The following is a 14,778-nucleotide window of genomic DNA, read 5'->3' on the forward strand; positions in this document are numbered from 1 at the left end:
CTGATGTGTTGAGTGCCAAGATTTCTGTCTGTATGAAGTTACTGTTGCTGTAGCGGATGTTTTTGTGGGGAGGGTGGCAACTAAGGTGGTGAGATGATAGTAATTTCAGATGAAGGGGAGTTTTCGTGGTTACTATAATGAGTACATAGGGAGAGACAATTATAACCCGTGTGTGGAACCCATGTTGGAACCTATGTAGGCCTTTGTGAAAGCTAGGCCTAATAGTGTTCTATAAGTCAGCAGCAATGAGCATGCAAATGTGGGGGATGGTGAACAGTCAATCAGTATTTATTGTGCCGTAAATCACCCGTGAGGGTCTCAAGGCGCTGGGGTTGCTCGCTGCTACAAAGTGATCTGTTCATTCGAACAGCCAGGTCTTGAGTTTTTTCCCGAATTGCTGGTGTGATGGTGCAGTCGAAAGGTGCAGGGTAAGGTCGTTCCAAGTCTGGCCTCCAGGTGCAAAAATAGAGTGTCCTTCGCTGTTGTTTAGGTGGATCTCGTTGTTGTCTGCAAGGAAGAGGGCGGCTGATCATAGGTGTCTGGTTAGTTGGTAGAAGATCATGCATTTGTTGGTGTATGCTGGTCCTTTGTTGTGCAGGGTTTTGTATGCATAAGTCAGCATCTTCAACTGGCATCTCTTGGATCAGTAGCCAGTGTGGCTTCTTGAGGTGGGGTGTGATATGGGTTCTTCTGGAGAGGTCGAGGATGAGTCTTGCCGCTGAGTTGGGTACTGTCTGTAGTCTCTTCAGGAGGCGTACAGGGATTCCTGTGTTAACATGTCTCTTCATAGATAGCTTGCTGTCCAGGATGATGATAAGGTTGTGAGCGTACTCTTTTGTGGTCGGGGAGGGGTGTGACCTGGGTTCCTCAGTCAACCATGCACTGTTCCTTGCTGAGGTATTGTTCCCAAAGATGTGAACTTCCGTCTTATCCATGTTGAGTTTAAGACAGTTGTCCTTCATAAATTTGGCGATTTCCTTCCAACATCTGTGGAAGTTGGTGCTGGTGGTGGAGGGGCCTTCTGACACTAAGAGGATGAGCTGGGTGTAGTCGGCGTAGGAGATGATGTTCAGTCTAGCGATCTGATGGTGTTGGTCAGGGGGTTCATGTAGGTGTTAGAGAGGGTGGGGCTGAGGGACGATCCTTGGGGGATGCAGAAAATTATCTTCATGTGTTCTGAGGGGGAACGGTGGAGAAGCGTGGCTCAATGGTTAGAGCGGCAGACCTGATGCAGAGGTCTGGCCCGGGACCAGGGTTTAATTCCCGCCTCGGCGGCTCTTGAACTCAATCTCTCCGGACCTGATAATTCTCACCTCAGTGCCTAGTCTAATCATGGGTCCCCCTCTGTAACTCTGGGCAATAGCTTGCTTATTCTCCACAACGGCCCCAGCAGCGCTTGGATGCCTGGCTTCACCTTTGGGGTGCCCAGGAGTGGACATCTCATAGGAAAGCCAGGAAGGGTTCTACAGCGGTATGAATACAGCGCTACGAGACCTCTGGGTAGAAGGCGCTATATAAATACAAACACATTTACATTTACAACGGTGGGACAGTGATTCTATGGGTTCTTCTGATGAGGTATGAGGCGATCCATTTGAGGGTGTCTCCCTGGATTCCGATGTGGTGGAATCTGTTGATCAAGATGTGGTGGGAGACATGTCGAAGGTGGCTTACATATCAACGAGGATGAGGGCTGTCATTTCATCGCAGTCCAGGAGGGTCCTGATGTCATTGGTGTTTGTGCTCAGGGTTTTCTCGGGTGCTGTGGTGGGCTTAAATACTGGATTGGGAGGTGTCCTGGAGGTTGTTGTGTTCCAGGTTCCAGGTGTTCAGTGTGTTGCTGGTTGATTACTTTCTCAAGGAATTTTGCTGGAAAGAGGAGCAGAGAGCTGGGCCTGTATTTTTTTGGGTGCTGCTATATCGGCGGATGACTTCTTCAGGAGGGGCCTAACTTCTGCCTGTTTCCAGCCCTCAGTGAAAGAGGCCGAGGACTTTCCTGAGTTCGTCGCCAACCATCTTACTACCAAGGCTGAAGGCTTGGTTGGAACAGAGGTTCGTGGGTGCTACCAGGTGCACAGAGTTCATAATGGGGATTGTGGCTTGAGTGATGATGAGGACCCAATGGGTGAGCAGGTGTTCGGGGTATGTGTTTGTGGGCGTGAGCAGGTTCATGATATTGGCGGTGGGGGTTGGCGTTTGAAGGTTTCATAGATGGCTGAAACCTTGTCCTGGAAGAAGTCCATCAGGTGTCACACAGTTCTTGGGATTAGGAAATCTTGTTTTTGGTGGCTGCTGGGTAGGATGGCGAAGAGCGCCTCTCTGGGGTTTGTGCCTGCTTCAATGCTTTATGCTAAGTGTTCTTTGTTTCTTTTAGGAAGCGGTGGTACCGGTTGAGTAATGTCTTGAAGGCGGTGTGGTCCTCTGTCATTTTGCTGGTGCACCAGTTCCTTTCTAGTTGCCAGTAGTTGTATTTGGTAGATTGACCATAACTAATTCTAGAACTAGGATAGAACTAACTCACACTGAGCCATGTAGACGTCTTCAGAACTAGAGTCTTGGAAGATGATTGCTTGTCCTCCTTTGGTCTTAATCAGTTGGTTTCTTTCCCATGTGCATTGCATTTCAGGGGCATTACCTTGTGTATAACTTGGGCTGCATTGTCTCTTAACCACATTTTGGTGAACACTATATCCGGATTTGAGTATGATATCAGATTTCATTAATTTATAACGTTTTATATAGTGCAAACATGACCTTTGAGGGTATCGGATCGCTTTACAGAAGATTGGGACAGAAGAAAATAGAACAGATAAGAAAGCAAGCAACAACATAATCATGAGTTCACAAACTGAGACAGGTGATAGCACTAGGACAAGTCAATTAGATAACGGGAAATATCTTAAAGTCTAGTAATAATCATGGGTGTAGATCATGAGCTAAGTTGTGAGACCTAGGGCAGAAATGTGTTAATAAGTAGTAATTTAACTTCTTTTTTGAAGGATGCCGTTGAGGTAATCAGTCCAATTTCTGGTGGTAGAGAGTACCAAATTATCTGCACAATACCCGAAAAGGTTCTGTACAAGTTTCCTTTTTAAGGAATTTCTGTGGTTTAAGTACCAAAATGGTGGTACTCCTAGAGGCTTTGCATCCACCAGATAGTTCTAGCTTTTGTGATAGCTACCTCGGGGTATTGTACTTAAGTGCTTTATGGGTCATGCAAGCAATTTTTAACTGAATCCTTTCTTCATAAGGCAGCCATTTTAGGGCTTTTAGGTCAGGGGTGATGTGTTTGTTTCTGTTTGTTCCTGTGATTAGTCTGGCAGCTGCATTGAGAGATTCCCTTAGAGGTGCCAGCTTGGCTCTGGGAAGGCCACAGAGGGTTGCACTTCCATAGTCCAACCTGGGTATGTCTAGAGATTGGACCATTGGTTTGAAGTCGTCCTGAGGGAGGAAGGGTTTTAATGTCCTTAAGAAGTTAATTTTGTAGTTTGCTCCTTTGGTGGCAGTACTGAAGTGTTCCTGCACGTTCAGGTTCTTGTCAAGTGGTATTCCCAGAGATCTTGTGCAATAAATGTGTGGTGAACAGTTGAGAGTGGTTAGAGGATTCATTCATAGAGCAATGTAGGGTGAGTGATTGGGTGGGACCATTAGGAGGAATTCTGTTTTGATGGCATTAAATGTGAGGTGGTTTCGTGTTAGCCAATTTCGGGTGTCTAGTAAATTGTTATAGAGTTCCTTATTATCTTCCGGGGAAGAGATTTTTAAGTGCAGTTTGGTGTCATCAGCATACATGTGGTAATGGGTGTTAGATGTATTCTAGATTTATTTTTATTTATTTATTTATTTATTTGTTTATTTATTTATTATTTATGTTTTTGCCAAATGCTAGTGGCTCCAGAGTGTAGGGGAGAGAGAAGACCTCTGGTGTGGCATTAGACCCTGACTGGTGAACCTTATTCTTTGAGTTCTGTTATGGAGAATTGAGGCGAACCAGTATTAGTCCCGGCCCTCAAAGCCCCATCCTCCATTCAAGTAAGATTAGGAAACTGCAATGCTTAACTTTATTGAAGGCGGATAATAGATCTAGGAGGATTAGCAGGCAGGACTCGTTCAGATCCAGCATTTTTAGCAAGTCATCCACTATGTGCGTGAGAGCTGATTCAGTACTGCGGCCTTGACAGAAGGCGGATTGGAATTGGTCAAGAAGTTGGAAATGGTTCTTTAGTAACTTAATGGTCATTGATCGTACATTAATACACAACTTAGCCAATGTGCAGGTATTTGCTGAGAGAGGGGGAAAGTGTGGCAAGTGGAGAGTGAAGGACTTTGAAGAGAGGAAGAAGTAGAAGCAGATGAGAGTGGGTTTGAGCCCTGGTTAAAAGAAGCCGGTCAGGGCAAAATTCCAAAAATGTTTTCATAACACTTCAAATCCTCTGAAATCTGTAGTGTTTTCCTTTAAGATTGAGAATGTCAGTGCCATGATGTTCTGGTCACTGACATTATCTTTGGAATGCCATGTTTTGAATAAGGTCCGTTAAAGATTTTGTCTCAGCCGGAGGGGCCAGGATCGTGCTGTGGACGTTGCTGGTATATCGCATACTGTGGTAACAAACATACAAAAAGTGCACATTAGAGAAACAGAAATTATGTGGTACAAATGGTAGACGCATTATGGGGGGGGACTGTCTTTCTGCTACAAGATTTGGAGTATACTCTTAACAAGGTTAGAAGTACTGGTGAGGCAGTGGGATGAAGTTGGTTTTTGAGGGAGCAGAAACGAGCAGTTAAGTTTTGAGGTAATGGGGTGACCGCAAGGTGGGTGGATTGGGTTCAGAGGGTTTGGGCGGAAGGAAGTATGGAGAGACACAGTTGCCTTTCTTTTTAGTATTGAGTAAGGACGGTGAGGTGTGTGTCCTCACAGCATCGTGTCATCACGGCATCGGTTCGATGGAGACTGAAGCGTTCAAAAAGAAGAATTGATGGGAAGGGAATGGGGTAGACAAAGGACGATGGGGAACATTGGTCTCTGATGCAATTTTTTTTAAAGTGCGTCATTTACAGATAGCCTTTGAAATGCATACTCATTTAGTGTTGAAATCACAGGCCTTTACTATGCCGAAGTGGTGTTTGGGCACACAGTATCACCATCTGCCACTAGCAGATTTTTCATAGAACAAGTCAGGATCTGTGGATATTCTCAAATGCAGGTGAAACTTACTATGGAAAATCTCCTTGGTGGCCAGATTGTCTAAAGTATTTCTATTGAAAGAAATGCATCTCTCAAAAGAGTGCCCATTATGAATTTTGGGAGCCAAGTAGCTTTATGGGGGTTCACTAACATTCACGGTGGTGTTTCCAAGGCTTCCTGGCTAACTTTACAGTTGCTGTAATAATGCTTGAGTGTGAAATTAGTGTGGAAATGTTTCCCCCAACACCCCTATATTTCCAATGGATGTAATAGAAGAAAATCCTCCGCTTTGAAGAACGTTTGCCATGCTGAGGGAAAACCACAAATAAAAGCGTGCATTTTCACATTTTCTCTTGAAATGCATTTTTTTTGCCTATGTACATGAACAGGAGTCTCATACACGAAACATACGAGCTTACTTGGAAATGTATGATTTTATGTAGCCCTTGAGATTTTGTGGATCCCAAAACGTCAGTCTGTGCGAGTCCTATGTGTAAATCTGCAGTCGATCTATTTATTCTTTTGGAAGACTTGGACAGAGAGAGTTTATGATGGGGTTTGGAAAAGCACCGGAACAAATAACTTGCTAAAGTTATGTCCACATTCGTGTATCATGACAAATAGGAAAATACTGCTTGTCATATGATATTGGCCCATAGGAATCTGTGACCAAAACCACAACATTAAATTCGCTCTGCTTTAAAGTTGGGCATAAACACTCAGTTTTCCTATACAATTATCACTATTTAAACCCTCACAAAAAGCACATGACTAATATCATAAATATGTATAATAAGAATAGAATGGCAACAAGAAAGTCCTCCAACTATGCAAACATTATAACATACTCCACAAAACTGCTGTTCATTTACAGCATGATGGAATTTATACTAATTCATATGCATGTTTGCCTTCAAACACATCTTTAGCTGCATCATAAAGTACAGTTTGGGCTAGTATTAGTATCCAGGTTTGAAATCTCCGAAGTATTTGTAAACTAGCTTATGTCAGTGGGTGTCCCCTTAGACACCCCTCTCTTTTTCTTGTGCCAAGATTTGAATCTTTCATATCCCATTGGTGTTTGTCTTCCATTTTGCTCTAACAATTGAAAAGTGTAAGCCACAGAAGATCATTGTATGGCTGAACTTTGACTTATGAAACAGTGGAATTACTTTTTAGAGGTGGAATTTTATGATTGAAGCTCTGCCTGCAGTAAGCTGGGGTGTCAGTCTTTTAGAACTACCCTTGCTCTCTCCCCTAGAGTGCAAGGAAGGAATATTACCAACTAGTTGAAACTGTAATGTAGTTTCATATTGCTATTGAAAGTTCAAAGGTGGAGCTGAAATTGTGTCGTTGATTTTTTTAGCTGACCCAATATCTTTAACTTGTAAGATGTAGGGGCTGATTTGCAAATTTTTTATGTCATTTCCATCACCCTGTACTATTAGGTTCTCCACCCCCATGATCATGAAAAGTCTGTCATATTTTGAGAACAGTGCCATTGCGGAAAAGGCTTCATTAAGTAACTATTAATACTGTGGGAGAAGCCAATTTGTAGCTGGATAATCCGACGTTCTGGTGTTTTCCAAGTTAACCCCCCTCCAAATCATGGCCATAAGTACCATTTTCAGCACATATTTGATTTATGCCTCTCAGTGTGAGATTAGTTGCTGTTTTTTTACCGAATTTCTAGGATATCCTGACGCAGATGCATGCTCGCACAAATGTGGCCTTAAACTAAATCTTTACCTGAACTTTGTTGTGCACAACGCAAAATGTATGTTGAATATGATCTCACTTTTCATCTAATGCGAATTTTTATATCGCACTTTCTTTTTGTTCCATTTGCTGCAGGACAATCCGCCCTGACCATGTTGTCCGTTCAGTGTACAAAGCCACCGGTTGTGCAGATAACTCAAACCACCATGTCATCTACTTGGAGCATGTTATTGTGCGTGTCAGCATCAGCCACCCGCGACGTGGAGACTTGGCAATTTACCTGACCTCACCCTCTGGAACAAGATCGCAGTTATTGGCCAACAGGTAAGCCTACAAAAGTCCTGCGATGTTGGAGTACAGTACCAGCATTTGTCAGAGGGGCTGGGTCTTTGAAGCAGGTGTAACTGCCTTAGAAACAACTGACATACCTGGAACATGTAAGGAATGGCCCTCAACACTACTGACGAGCGATGGGATACTGTCATTCCGTAGAGCAATAGGGGGCTGCTGTGTTGGTTGTTATCGTGTTTAATCGGAGCAGTTTAAACATGCAGACAGAGAGGCAGAAGTTGATAGTCATGTGTTAAACTAACTACAAAAGATCTCCCACAGCTTTCACCGGTAATAGCTATGCCTTTTGAAATAGTTCACTCCTCCTACCTTGCGACCATATTTCCTGGAAAATTTAAATTCACAGTAATGTTTTAAGGCATGGGGCCTCAAACTTCCACTGCAACCCCTGTGAATGGGAACTTTCTCTCCATTTGCCCTATCTCTATTCTGTTTCTCGCTCTTTAAACCTCTCTCCTTCTGCCTACGTTCACCCTGACTCAGTCTTTCTACCCAGTGTCATCTTAAGGATTTTTGGAACCCTGGACAAGACATTTTTCAACTGTTTTTGGACCCTGTTGAAGTTTAAACTATTATGTAGTATTGTTTGGCATCATGGATGGTATGAATTATCAGGAAATGGGTAACAAAACTGATTTTTGGTTAGTTACTTGATTCAGTTCCTTTCTTCAGTTCTTTGCTGTTTTGTCACTTTGGTAATTCGAGACCAATGTCTTGCAATGAAAAGTTAGGGCTTATTGTCTCCAGAAGACATTTTTAGCAGTAATGACAGTGTTTCCCGGGCCATGTTCTTGCAAAAACGGGGCTATTCGTGTTCTTGTGTTTTTTTTAGTGTTGCTGCTGTATACTTTGGCTTTTGCAGTGTGAATGAGCGCAACTAGACATTTTCGTTTTTTAGGATTGTCTTCCTGCAGCATGTAGTAAAACATGGTAAACACAAGCGTTACTCCTCCACGTCTCCCACTGACCCATTCCTCTCCAGTTAAACCAGTCCCGTTAGAGGGCATGGCGAAGGCATGCCTCACAAATCCAGACAGCAACTCTGTGAAAATCTTCAGAAACGTGTTCTTGTTTTTCCTCTTCCGGTTTCATAGCAAGAAGGGTTCGGAATTGATTCCAAAATAATTATGAAAAACGGGCATCCCCCATATTTCACTGCAGATACTCTTGACAAGGATGTTTGCGTAAAATTGGTGTACAGACAGAAGAGCGCCTAATCAGAAACCCTTCTATAGGATACAAAAAACCTTGCAGCAAAACAAATTTTCTATTTCAGGAACGGTTTCTGCAAGAATAAACATGCACTAACAACTGTAACAATCCCACTTAGAAACCATATTCTATTTTACAAGAGTAATGTTTTCCTTTTTTCAACATGAGAAATAGTTAAGCTCCTTCGTGTACAGTTCACCGATATCACGAGTCACAACCACGCTGGAAGGTGTTCATAAAGCTTCTGGTAGGAATAAGAGATTAGAATGTGTTAATGGCCCACATAGTAGTGACACGGGTATTCATAAAATCAGTACCTGATTAAAGACCATTCCCCCATTAGGACTGAAGCTGACTTCTAGCCATGAAAGACCGAAGTGAGTGCAGTGGCACCTAAGATGGCACCTCCCTAGCAAAGCATTCAAGTGCTATGCAAGAGTGCCTGACTTTGTAGTTTGGTACATTTAATGAGATAAGTTCTGGAACTGGACTACATATAATGGATCATTCCTTGATTTAAAAAAAAAAAAGAGATGCATGCAAGGATTGCACGAGACTGTGTATGCCAATCAATGTGCAGGGAACCACATAAGTAGGTGGCTTCTTTGGCATAGTTCAGTGGTGAGCGCTCTGGCTACTAGTGGAGGGCAATGGTAGCTATGGAGAATCTCAGGTAGCAGATTGATTAAGAAAAGTGACAATGTAAGCTAAGAAAGAGGTTGCTTGACTACTTTATGCCAGAAGGAAATACTATTCGTGGTAATCCTTGGGGTCCTGGCCCACTTCCTACTTTTGTGTTTTAAGTATATTGTTTCTGAGCGCACAAGCTTTTATTTAATTTTTGTGTTGCTTTCTTTAACTTCTTTGATTTTGTTTTGATTTGCATTTATTTGTATATCTTCCGGTCCAGTCTTTCACTCTGCAGGAGTTGCTGGAGTTCCCTTGTGCAGCTGCCCAAAAGACTACACTGCTCTCCAGACTGATCCTGTAGTGGGTGTACTCAAGTTCACCAAAGCACTTTCATCTCCTAGTAGTGGTCAGGAGATGCTGTCCATGGTGCCCATTCATCCCTCCCACCACAGTTCCACAAGGAGATTCTCCATGTCTTGTAACAGACCACAGTGTGCTGAAATCCTTCAACAGATGTCTTCATGAATCCATACTTTACTCACCAGGCATAATTCCATTCTCAAACGAAGCTACCTATTTTTTATTCCTGCTTTCTAGTGAATGCCATGTCATTGTACAAGCATAGTCTCCAAATACACAATCGTATTTCTAAATATAAACTTAATATACATTTTGTAACTGAAATAACATACATTTTGTTACATAAATTTGAAATCGCAGTGTGCTCCTGAACATCTTATCTCTCATTATTCCCTGGTCCTAGGACATTTTAGTGCTTTGGTGGAGGGTGTTGGCTATCTAGAAGTATGTTCACTCATTGGTACCTGCTCCTCTCTTGATCTAATTCTGGCAGTTCACAGCCACATGCTTGTGGTGGGACATTCCCTAGGTCGCGTTGTTTGCCGTATGAGAAACGCTAATGTTACAAACATGAGACATGATAGAACCTCAGTCAGGCTTCTATAGAGTAGGGCTTTTGAGCCTTCACAGTAACTCTCTTCCTACTGCTCCAGCTAGTTCAAGCAGAGTGTAGTATAGAATTTTTGATACCACCCCATGGCCCCTTCTTTCTTCCATAGCTCAAAGGACGAAGATCGAAATTGAGACCACTAATGTGAATTTCTCCTTTTAGCTTGTAGGGACCACTCAGTCCTTACTGAAAATATCCAGCCACGCATGCACAAACGTAAGAAAATATAGCTCTGGTTTTTTAATTAATAGAAGTTAAATAATATTGTAAATCACTAGAGCACCTCTGTTGTGAAACGGATGCCTTGGTTCTGGAGAATCAGATACACTTTCAGCCTACAAGAAGTTCAACAGCTAGATGAGGTTTTTTTTCCAGAATCTTTTCTCCCAGCTGCCCCCCCCCCCCCCCGCACCAATTTAAATAAGTATTTTCTATAGAACACTCTGTTGCAACCCCTCAGCAACTCATTCAGGAGCTTTGTTCTACTCTTTCAAACAATTTTCAAGATAACATTTCCTCTGTCTGTTATAACTTTCCGTTTTCGTGTAATTTAGCCTCAGCAGCAAGGGGAACTCCTTTTTCTGCCCACATTACATCTAATTATAAACGTCTGGTTAAGTGTCGATCCCAGTAGACATCATACTGTCTAAACTCATGGTGATGAATTCAGGCTCCTTATTGTTTATTTTCACGAGAAGAGAAGTTCAAAGCCTTTAAAGATTCTGTAGCACCACTGTTTTCGTCGGAAGGTAAAGTTACATTTCTTGCTAACAAGAATTTGTTCCTTTTTTATAAAAAAAATTTTTTTATTATTGGTGAATTTTCGCTCCATATTAATTAATACCATTTCCCTCCAACATCACTCAATGGATTGTGAACACATAACTCTCTAAATTCATTAAAGATTTTAACTTTATTAAATTGCCTAGCAATGTAGTAGGACGAGTCTCCTGGGAGTACCTGGTGCATGACTGATATCTGGCTCGCCTTCAGGACCCTCCCCGGCAGTGTCGCTGGGCGCCTCCGAACCCCAAGGGTTATTAATGATGGTTTGGTCCTTGGTGATTGTTGCATCACACTGATAATTGGGTGGCAAAAGCCACGCTCGGAGTGACCACTGCTTTCCAAGATGACCGCAGTTTTGCCTATACTGCATGCCAAGGCCTTATGGAGGTTGTGCTGGCCTGGAACGGAGGCTGCTAGATCCACAGTCCACTGATCAATATAAAGTTTGGGCCTTTGTAGGTATGCAGGTCCCCAAGTGTGTTGCATAGGCACGGAGGAGAATGGAGCTCATGCAGACTGCGGGTTCCAGCACCTAGAGCGGCCCCACAGAAGATGCAGTTTTGAACAGTGGAGCTCTGGATGAGGTCCAAGGTTATGGTGAGGGATTAGGGGTGCAACAGATAGACAATTATTAATTTGCTTGTCGAATAGATGTGTAGCACCCCCTCCCAAAATACTGGCAGGAATATAAAGTTTAACCTGAGAAAGGAAAGTATTGTCTGAAGAGACGAGAGGAGGCCCAACATGAACTAGGCAATGATGTTACAGGCCTGAATATAGGTTATGGAGAAGCAAACACTGAGAACCCCAGATTTATGACTTGTGTGGCTGGTTAGGATATAGAAGGAGTATTTGGGTCTGGCCTTGTACAGTATGTTAGATTGTAGTAAAGCGTCTGTTGTTGGTGGCATGCCTCTGAGCATACTGGTGAGCTGACTTGTCTGATCTGGCTAAAAAGTATCGCCAGGGCTCAGGAATTCAAGGACTCGCCCTGACTTGGATCACCTCCTTCCTCTACAGCAGGACTCAATGAGCCAGACTCTCCATTTTCACCTCCAAACACAAGTGCTCGTCTGCAGAGTCTTAAAGGTTTCTCCCTCAGTCCAACCTACGACTACAACTGAGAGGCCATCACAGGAAACAAATGATGGGTAAATCTAAACCTGATAGGGCCTCGCTCATAAAAGCAACTCCGGTTCCCTTCATCCAGACCCAAGTGGAGAGGGTAGAGAGTCTTACCCTCAAGAAAGAAGTTGAGACTGCACTCGAGGGTCATGCTAAGCAATATGTGAACATATTTAGGATCACATCTGATTTAAAAGTCTCACTGGAAACAGAGATATATGAGGTGAAAACGTATGTGTGCCTCCTCCCAGCAGATCATAAAATACTTGCAGGAAGGGTAACAATGAGCCAAGATTATCTTCAATGCGACCTTCAGTGCAAGAACCTTAGTATCAAGTGAAGATTTTCATGGCGGCATTGTTAGATCTGTAGGAAAGAGCTGAAGACTCTGAATGTCAATCCCGGAGAATTAATATCTGCATCATGGGCCTTCCTTAAAAAAGTAGACTGGCATAGGCTGAGCAATTTATGTAAATTTGGCTGGTCAACAGACTATTTGAGAGTACTCCTCCACCCTTTTGCTATTTACAAGGTGCGTCATGATCCGGGCGCCCCCTGTCCTGAAGGCTCTCTCTGGGACCATGTTGGCCATACTCTTAATTTATAGGGGCAGGGACTGGAACCTGCTGGAGGCGTCGCAGCACGGACTGTGGAATACTGAAGGAAATCAGTTGTTTGTATTCCATGATTAAAGTTTCTTCCTCTAAGTCAAACTATGCCAAATGGATATAAAGTATCCCCTGTTGTTTCCAGTGAAGCTACGGGTGATTAAAGACAGTATATTGTATTTCTTTGAGACCCCAGAAGATGTGTGGGACAGGTTAGAGCTTAACAGAGTCTCTCCTTTAGATAGAAAAGTATGGCATAGAGCGGGTTAATAGAATGGGTCCTGGGCTGTACCAGGATTTCACTGCTGACCTGAGATATCTGGAGTGCACTTTTTCTAGGCATGCAAGTGTTATATTTGTTCTACAGAGCTGTGTTCATGTATACTGTTAGTTTGTCTAGCCTTTATCATGGTTACATAAAGTTGTAGGAGTGGGAGAGGGACTGACGGCCAACTGTTTATTTGCTTCTGAATGGACTTGACTGGCTTATTAATGTGGGCTCCTTTGGGGCTTGATCTTTTAGGATACAGGTGGTGGTGTCTGTGCAATGGAACCTGGGAGCACAGAGACTTTGTTGGGCAGCTGTGCCCTCGTAAAGGCTGTGGCTAGAATTTTACAGGTATCTACACCTGACAATATGTTAAATACCTATGTATTACGTTGAATGTGAGACGAAAGGCTTTGGTGTCAAATATATATATATATATATATATATATATATATATATATATATATATATATATATATATATCTGCCAGATGCTTTTGAGGATGCACATCATATGCCTCCAGAAGATCCACCTTGTGAGGGTGGATCTGGAAGCACTACACCACAAATGGTGCGGTGGAGTGTCAAGTAGCTTCTGCCAGTTACTAATCACTCACCAAGGGGACCTTGATTCGGGTGGCCCCTGTGGATCAATTTGACAGCTTGCAGAAACACACAGATTCTGAAGGTCATCATAGACTAATATATTAGAAACTGGAAGGTGTCTCCCCTGAGCATAGTTAGCTTGTATGCGCCTAGCATATGGTTAAAAATATCATAGAATCAAGTCCTTCCACTTTATAAGTAGTAGTAATACTCCAGATTAACCCTGGTGTAGATGAAAGTTGTGAGGACATATACGTGGGCTCCTGCAGTAGTGTCTTGATTCTCAGTTGTGGTAAGCATAATGAAGTTAACTACATCAACCTACACCCAGTAATAGCTCTAAACGAGCATGCTCCACCACCAAATATTTTTAATTCTGTATTTAAAATACATACCTCTTGATCGATTGTCTAGAGTGTCTTGTCTCTCTCCATTCAATCAACATGTTAACTAAGAAATAAATATGTGCTCAGTCGCAAATAAATTTGCATCAGATGTTACCAGCTTAGACTGTAAATGCAAGCAAAGGGTGCAGAGACATTTTAAATTCGGTAAACAAGATACAGCATAGGTAAATGAGACAATGCAGTCCTTTTCGAAAAAAATGTCAACCATCATCACATATTGGGAAAATAATACAAATGCTATATAGCCTTCTTATAAAAGTACAAAAACTACCAAACCTCCGCTATCAGTAAACAGAAGGAATCTCCAAATTGATCAAAATTCAATAATATTGGACAGTGCATTAATCAAACAAAGTTGTTACTATTAAAACCCTATAACGTCATGACTGCTTCGGCTGATGCTTGTTAATGATCCTTCATCAGTTTTTGTCAATTAGGAATTTTGTTTTTACATTTTACATCATCAAGATCTTTAAATCAATATATTGAGGAGTCAATTGAAATAGCGTAAAATTTCAAACACGTGAAAACTTGTCAATCGTGTTTTAAAGTGTTTGATTACGTCATAATGTCTCACATGCGTTTGCCATTTCTATCACTCATTCCAATTTCCAAATATTTGCTTATTTATAGAGATACCTCAACATTTACCTATTTCAATGAAAGATAAATCTGATGAATTCTAAACTAACACCTCCCACGTTTTCATCAGATCCCAGTCCTGTTTATATTTTTCTTTTATATCACTTTTATTGGCATTTGTGGCATAACAAAACTCAAGGAGCCAGTAGAATTGCAGCATGTACACTATATCAACTTATCGTGTGACAGTGGAAGGTCGATTAGTCACTAACTGAATATTCAACAACTCACATAGAGACACCAAACTAGCTCAATCAAGGCTCCCCA

At 42.3% G+C, this 14,778-nt stretch overlaps 1 protein-coding gene across 2 annotated transcripts in view; it reads left to right on the plus strand.

The window, feature by feature from the left end:
• The window catches only part of PCSK5 (proprotein convertase subtilisin/kexin type 5), a 1,065,339-nt gene that overhangs the window by 962,379 nt on the left and 88,182 nt on the right, over nt 1-14,778 (plus strand). For both annotated transcript variants that reach the window (XM_086961287.1, XM_086961288.1), the window contains exon 12: nt 7,043-7,231. In XM_086961287.1, coding sequence (XP_086817413.1) covers nt 7,043-7,231 — 189 coding nt within the window. The remainder of the gene's footprint in view (nt 1-7,042; nt 7,232-14,778) is intronic.

The sequence above is a fragment of the Lissotriton vulgaris genome, chromosome 3_1 (genome assembly GCF_964263255.1).
Source record: "Lissotriton vulgaris chromosome 3_1, aLisVul1.2, whole genome shotgun sequence".
NCBI classification, from domain to species: Eukaryota; Metazoa; Chordata; class Amphibia; order Caudata; family Salamandridae; genus Lissotriton; species Lissotriton vulgaris.